Raw genomic sequence first — 8,007 nt, forward strand, 5'->3', positions numbered from 1 at the left:
CAAATCACTTTCCTAAAATACAATTTTTTTAGCCTTTCAATTCTTCTAAGTTTGGTTTTTCCCCTTTCTTTTCTAGTTTCTCATTTTATTCTCAAGAAAATATCATAAGATGAAATTGTGACCTAATTAATAATCATCAATTGAAATTTGTGACATGTGGCATCATACAAAAAATCAAAATTAGTTTTTAATGCCTTTTAAACCTTCATCCAGAAATGCAATTACAAACTCAAAATAAAAATTTTCATTTAGATAGAATTTTTTATTGGGAAGGATGAAAGAAAGAAGAAAGAGAAAAAGAAATAAAAGAGAAGAAAAAAGGTAAATGAAAAGTCAAAATAATGGAAAGGTAATTTTGTCCTATTGGGGTTAAGTGAGCAAAATTAAATATTAGGGGCTAAAGTGAAAAATGAGGTATATTTTAAGGAAATTAATTATAATTAACCCATATCTTTTTGCTAAAATGCCCCCGAATGGCTGCCCATCTGGGTGAGACAAAAGATGTTTAGAGTGGAACTATCTAATAGGTCCTTTATTGGCATAGACATTTTATTTTAAGGACTAATTGCATGTAAAAAAAAACTTTGAGGGACCAAATCAGCGTTAGTTAAAAGGTTTAGGGACTAAATTGATAATTTTTTCTTTCTTTTAATTTTTTGCCCTACGATGTATAATTTGATCATTGCCACTGTCACGCTAAATTTCAACTTAATTATTCCAATCATATTTCAAATCCCAATCTCTCTATTCATTTGTTTTACTTTTGGTCTCTCTGTGCCAAACTTGTCTCTAATGTTTTAACTAAATCTATGGTTCCTAAATTTTAGAAGCTTATGCAAATTTAGAACTATCAATGGAAATTTAACATTGTCTAACAATTCAAATCAAATTACTGTTAGCCAATATTATTGATTTTGTATTTTCAATCCCTAATATTTGTAGTTTGAATTATTATAGTACCTTAAGTGTTGTACCAATATGAATTGATTTTAGGAATTCTTATGATGAATTTAAAATGCGCCTGTCATATGTTTAATTTCAATTCACATTTTATTTTTTTCTCGAAACCCTAAATATAATTATCTAAAACCAATGGACCATATTGATTGCTATTCCTAACATTAGGAACCCAAATACAATATCAAAACTTTTGACAAATGCCAATTTGATTTTGACCACAATTATTGTGATTTTGCAAATACTTATTCTTAATGTGCCTCAAATTAGAAACTATGAGAACCAAATTTGTTTTACTCAATGTACTAGAGACTTGTTTGGCATACAAACCTAATATTACAGTCCAAAACTGCAATTCTACTTTTCAGTTTATCCTTTCAAGTAACTCGAGCAAGATTTAGAACTGTCATATCTAAATTTTTAATGACTGGAGTCACTAAAACATGGACATTAACTAACTCTAAGTTAAGCTAGATTATTTTACGAGATCAAGATCTCAAATTTCAAGCTCGTGCCCTTTGCTAAAGGTCCAATCACCTGGCAGCCTCAAGGAAGAGAGAAGGCAAATTCCCTTCATCGAACAAATCCAATAATAATGGGAAGGGGCTATTTTCTTCGCACGCATGAACCTTTTCTCGTATATTTCAATAATGGGCTATACTGAACTTCAACTACTTCTGCTGCTCGATTTAATAGCTAATGATAGTAATGCGAGAAATCGGCAAAGTTTCAACTGCTCTAGACTTATGTCGATATTTTGAAGTTTGTATTTGTCTAAAATTGTTTGAAAATATTGGGTTATTAAGAAAACCAACTAACGTATGCATGGGACCAGTGCTTGTGTGTGGAAGACTGTTTTTTCTTTATTTTTTTATGATTATTTCATTTGCTATATCCACCTACCAATTATTCCTATCATTATTTAAAGTAATACAATTTTTCACTTGCTCCTATGGATTTTAAAAGCCATACCAAACTGTGGAATTATAAATAGAGGATTGTTAAATTTTGGCCAGTTAGATTCTTAAGTCATATAATACCTTTTTGTAATGAGGTCCAAAATATTTTTTACTTTCCAAAAATAAATAATAGAGGAGTACTTTGTTTTCTCCTTGGGTACCCTGCAAATAAAATTAGTAAGTGGTGTTCCATCTTCTACTCCACCTTACTAAATCTTAGTCAATAGACATAATTAGGTCAAATGGATTTTACTTTCTCTTTAAATTGTCATAATTTGTGAACTATATTTTTTCCTCCGCCAATATCAGTCCAAAAGCTCTTTTTTTTTTGGGGTTTAAGCACACAATTAAGGTCAGGAACATGATGGCGATTTTCTTTTTCTTTTGGAAAAGAATACATGGAAACGGATTTTTTTTTCTTCTTAACGTAAGGTAGATGCAGGACATGGTACATGAGAAGACAAGATCTAGAAGCCATTAGAAGAGTAAATCGATGTGTAAACTATGGAGCTGCCAAAATTACATATATAACTTGAAGATTTTTCATGGCATCTATGGGCTGGATCATAAGAGGGGGCAACCAAGACAAGGTATTTTTCCTTGCTGCTATCATGCCTAAGGAGTTGAAGCCACGAGGGAGTTTCCAGTTGAAATGGTGGAGCAGTAGAGCTAAGGGAAGTTCAATATTAGCCAAACCAAAGGAAATCCCTGGACAAATTCTTCTTCCTGCACCAAATGATAAAAGTTCGAAGTGATTTCCTGTGAAATCCAGAGAATTATTTGCTGCATTATTTCGAGTCATATGAATGGACAACTGATACGACAAGTGGAGGAAAGTGAGATCAGGAAAGCTTTGTTCTCGATGCACCCTAATAAAGCACCAGGAACGGATGGTATGTCTCCTCTATTTTTTCAACACTATTGGGATATTATCAAGGTTGATGTGGTAGCAGCTATTAAGAGTTTCTTTCATACTGGGCATTTGCTCAAAGCTGTGAATGATACTATTATTTCGTTGATTCCTAAAGTTGATACTCCTGAATCTGTGGTGCATTTTAGACCTATTAGCTTGTGCAATGTCCTGTATAAAATCATTTCTAAAATCATAGCTAATAGATTGAAAGGAGTCTTGCATCATTGTATTAGTCCCTCTCAATCCGCTTTTATCCCAGGCCGTCAAATTCTTGATAATGTAGTAGTTGCACATGAAATCCTGCATTTTTTGAAAAATAGGAGAAAGGGAAGGGTAGGATTTATGGCTCTTAAACTGGACATGTCCAAAGCTTACGATAGAGTCGAATGGAAATATGTGGGGAGAGTTATGATGAAAATGGGGTTTTGTCCAATTTTTGTTAGATGGATCATGTCTTGCCTATCTACTGTGACTTACTCCTTCAACTTAAATGGGCAAAAGGTAGGCTGTGTTCAACCGAGTAGAGGGCTTAGACAGGGAGACCCCCTATCCCCGTACTTGTTTATTATATGCGCTGAAGGTCTTTCATGTTTGATCCATAAAGCTATGATGAACAAGGAAATTACAGGGATCAAAATATGCAAGGACAGCCCGATGGTTTCTCATCTATTTTTTGCAGATGATTCTCTACTATGCTGCCAAGCAACCAAGCAGGAGGCGAGGAAGGTCAAAAGCATATTGGAAAGATATGGTCAAGCATCCGGACAGGTGGTGAATTTTGAAAAGTCAGCTATCTTTTATAGCAAAAATACCACTGATCAAAGGAAGAATGGAGTGAGGGAGGTATTAGATAACATTAAAGAGGCAAGGAATGGAACCTACCTGGGACTCCCAATGGCAATTGGAAGATCAAAGACACAGGTCTTTGCATTTGTCCAGAACAAAATTAGTAACAAGTTGCAAGGTTGGAAACCAAAACTGTTGAGCCAAGGAGGGAAAGAAATTCTGGTCAAATCAGTGATTATGGCTATGCCAACATATGTGATGGCTTGCTTTAGAATTCCAAGGGGTTTGTGTAGACAAATCACAGGTAAAATAGCGAGGTTCTGGTGGGGGAAGGGAGAAAAGGGTACCTGTGTACATTGGGCAAGCTGGAAGAAGCTCTCAGAAGTTAAGGGAAGAGGAGGTTTAGGCTTCAGAGATTTGGAGGCCTTCAACACAGCATTACTGGCAAAACAAATTTGGAGATTCTTAATGGCTCCAAATTTGTTAGTAAGTAAGGTAATGAAGGCGAAGTATATGAGTGATGAAAAATGGATGGACAAGAAGCCAGTCTCTTCAGCCTCATGGTGTTGGAAGAGTATTCATAGTGCAGCCTCATTTCTGTATGATGGTCTTTGGAAAAGAATTGGAGATGGCAGGTCAGTCAACATGTGGCGGGACAGATGGATAGTTGGTTCAGATACCGGTTTTGCATCAACCACACAACCTGTGGGATGCAAGTTGGAATGGGTAAGTGAGCTGATAGAGGAAGGGAAATGGAAAAATGATTTGCTTCTCAAGTGGTTTTGTGCAAAAGATACAGAGCACATAAAGGGAATTCCAATAAGTATAGGAAGAAGAAAGGATAGGTTGGTATGGGGGCATTCCAAAGCTGGAATTTATAGCGTGAAATCTGGTTATGCTTTAGCAAGGCAACGGGAAGGAAAAGCAGGTAGAAGGACAGGCCAAGATGCAGAAACAAGTTGGGAGATACGAAAACGAAATGTGTGGAAGCAGCTATGGCATTTGAAGGTGAAGGCCAAACTAAAACACTTCATGTGGAAGTGCTTACAAAATTGTCTGCCAGTCAATGAACAGCTGTCGAAAAGGCTACATAGAGGGGAAGGCAGATGTGGTTGCTGTGGTGAAGATATGGAAACTATTGAGCATTTGTTCTTCTTCTGTGAAAAGGCTGTGGAAACGTGGAAGCTAGCACCGGTCAGGTGGGATGGATTACTGGGTATGCAATATAACTTTTGGCTATGGTGGGAACAAGTCACACAATCGCTGGCACTGAACCAAGGTCAGGAGAGAGTTAGTCTTACTATCAATATCCTTTGGCAAATTTGGAAAGCCAGGAACAAAAAACTTTTTGAACAAGCCAACCAGGATCCAGTAAAAATAGTAAGGAAAGCACAGGAGGAATGGCTTGAGTTTGAACAGGTAGGGAGTACAGACCAGAAGGAGATCGCAGGGAAGCTGAATGATGCCTTACCTACCAGGAGAGTGCGGCCAAGGAAGGAAGAGATAAGGCTGTATACCGATGCAGCGATATCAGCTAAACGAGTCAGGACTGGACAAGGGATTATAGCAAGAAATTGGAAAGGGCAGCTTTTGAAAGCAAAAGGAATTGTCACACAGGGAAAGGGATCGGCAAGTGAAGTGGAAGCTCGGGCTGTGAGAAATGCTCTGCTGATGGCTACCCAAGCAGGTTGGACACAAATTATAGTCCATACAGACTGCAAATCAGTGGTAGAGCAGATTACTAAACGCAAGGAGTATGACTACACGACTGCAACTATCTTAGAAGATGTGCAGGAACTTAGTCTAACTTTTGAAAAATGTTCCTTTGTGTTTATACCTAGAACTGAAAATCACATCAGCCATCAATTAGCACAATATGCTGTGAAGCTTGTACATGATATTGAATGGGAAACTGATTTCCCAATTTGGCTGACTGATTTAGCTAGGACAGAGTTGAGGGTAGTATCCCCTTTTTTGTAACTAATCCTTGTATGGTCAAGTGTTAATATCTATAACATGATACCGTTTGTTGGAAAAAAAAAGAAATCCAGAGAATTATTTTCAAATCTCTCTGGTATGAAATTCTCTTGATTGTCCCGATGTTTGGGATCGCTTTCAACTGCCCAAAAATTGATCAGGATTCTTGCCTTGACTGGGATGATATATCCATCAATTTTACATTGCTCCCTGCATTCTCGGGGAACCAATAGAGGGACTGGAGGATGTAACATTAGAGTTTCGTTGACTACTAATTTTAGCTACTTCAATTCTTGAATGTCACTCTCTTCGGTTGTTATCTTTCCCTCAGGCAGCCCGTATTTCAGATTGTGCCTTGGCCTGTATATATGGATTATTTATCATCTAGGACAACGTTGTTCCATTGTTGTCGATGAAGTTTCAATTCCACCAGTAAAGATATCCTGCATCAATGTCCAAATTGCTTCGTTGAAAAATACACAAGTAGGCAAAGAAGGAAAAAGATTCATTAAACTAGTAGTTAGAAATATGATAGCTTTGATATGGTTTTTGGTTAATAGACATTGAAGGTCACCAATTTCTTTAATTCTCAGTAGGACATCAATCAGATCATCATGGCCTGGCTCACCATTACTCCATTTTGTTTTCGCTCACTTCTCAAATGGTGCAAAGCCTCGGTCGAGTCATTACCTAAACGGAAGATTCCATTCGTGATGGTTCCGCGTCACATCTGAGATGAAAGAATCGCCAAGAACTCGGACATACTCAGTCTACTTAAACAGACTCGTCTCTGAGACGAAGAGAAATGGGCAATTCAATCGAGTCATTCCGTAACCATTAGGTCACCGGAAAATTTTGATTACTTTTTACCGGATTTTGGTTCTTTTTTCCTTTCTTGTTTTGCTGCATTTTTTGTAACGATGTTAGTGCGTGTGTCGTGTGTTTGTGTGTGGGAGAGAGGGGAGAAATTCCGCCCAATCTAACACTGGCTGGATGTTGTGGTACAGAACCAGAAATGTTGCAGGAATGGAAAATGAACTTAAGCAAAGATTTAACAACACTCAAATTTGATTGAATTCAAACAAACATCTCCATTTCATTGATGAATTTCATAGTTATGGTTACAGAAAAGGATTTGGCGGGAAAAGAGGAGAAGGGGAAATAGAACATAGGAAACTTGAAGAAGAAGACAAATACAGAGGATATTCCCTCTCTGATTACAATGGCAAAATCTTAACAAAAAGCTTGCTAACAATTACATGATCCTATCATTTTATAGACTGCTACTCTAACTAACTTCTTCAAATAGCGAATGAGTGATTAACACATGTATGAAAGAATCTTCTAGCTAGTCTGGTCCCCATCTTCAGCAAGAACAGCATGAACCCAGCAAAGGCGTGGTTTCTTGGCCACACTTTCCCTTACTGTCACCACGCTTTCCCTTTTCCTTCCTTCATGCCTTCTCTCCTCCTTGCACTGCTAACTGCTGACTTCATTAAACCACGTCTCCCCTTACTGTTATTCCGCCAATACCACGCCTTCCCTTATCCTTTCTTCACACATTTTCTCCTCCTTGCACTGCTAACTGCTGACTTCATTTCAACACTTCCCCCTTGGCAGCAAATCTTGTCCTCAAGATTTAAACGTGGGAAACTGTCCTTCAATCTTTTCAGCATCCTCCCATGTGGCTTCTGCAGGATCCGTGCCCCACCAATAGGTCAACCATTGAACTGCAGCAGCATTTCTTCTCTTCATTATCCTCCTATCAAGTACTGCTACTGGTTCAACCTTCCAGTGACCTTTTTCATTCATTTCTGGCAGTTGGAGTGTAGGCGTGACCTTGTCTCCCACCTTCCTCTTGAGCAGGGATACATGAAAAACAGGGTGGACCTTTGAAGTGGTAGGCAGTTTTAGTCTGTAAGCTACATTACCAATCTTTTCCTCTATCTTGTATGGGCCAAAGTACTTAGCTGAGAGTTTGGTATTCCCCCTCAAGGCTATTGAACTTTGTCTATACGGTTGTAGCCTTAGATACATCCAATCTCCTTCACTGAACACCCTCTCACTCGTCTTTTTATCTGCATACTTCTTCATCCTCTCCTGAGCCAGTTTCAAGTTCAGTTTCAACATGTTGTCCATCTATTGCCTTTCCCTGATGTAGTCTCCTACTGCAGTCACTCTGGTCTGTAGGTAAGGTCCCAGAGCTAGTTGAGGAGGGGAAATGCCATACAATGCCTCAAATGGGGTCATCTGAATGGCTGTGTGATGTGTGGTGTTATACCACCACTCTGCCAAAAACAACCACTGGTTCCATCTCCTAGGCTCTAAATGAGTTAGACACCTGAGGTACATCTCCAGCACTTGGTTCACTCTCTCAGTCTATCCATCAATCTGATGGTGGTAAGCTGTGCTGTA

The 8,007-nt window shown here is 38.3% G+C and overlaps 2 protein-coding genes across 2 annotated transcripts; one reads left to right on the forward strand and one right to left on the reverse strand.

Moving 5' to 3' along the window:
• Positions 1 to 2,718: 2,718 nt before the first annotated feature.
• On the forward strand, positions 2,719 to 5,595 carry LOC140012757 (uncharacterized). The gene has a single exon (XM_072061053.1). It carries the CDS (start codon positions 2,719 to 2,721, stop codon positions 5,593 to 5,595), a length of 2,877 nt encoding a protein of 958 aa, XP_071917154.1.
• Positions 5,596 to 7,224: 1,629 nt separating this feature from the next.
• On the reverse strand, positions 7,225 to 7,731 carry LOC140012758 (uncharacterized). Its single transcript, XM_072061054.1, has one exon. The coding sequence runs from the start codon at positions 7,729 to 7,731 to the stop codon at positions 7,225 to 7,227; it is 507 nt and encodes a 168-aa protein (XP_071917155.1).
• Positions 7,732 to 8,007: the final 276 nt, after the last annotated feature.

The sequence above is a fragment of the Coffea arabica genome, chromosome 8e, assembly GCF_036785885.1.
Source record: "Coffea arabica cultivar ET-39 chromosome 8e, Coffea Arabica ET-39 HiFi, whole genome shotgun sequence".
Classification (NCBI taxonomy): domain Eukaryota; kingdom Viridiplantae; phylum Streptophyta; class Magnoliopsida; order Gentianales; family Rubiaceae; genus Coffea; species Coffea arabica.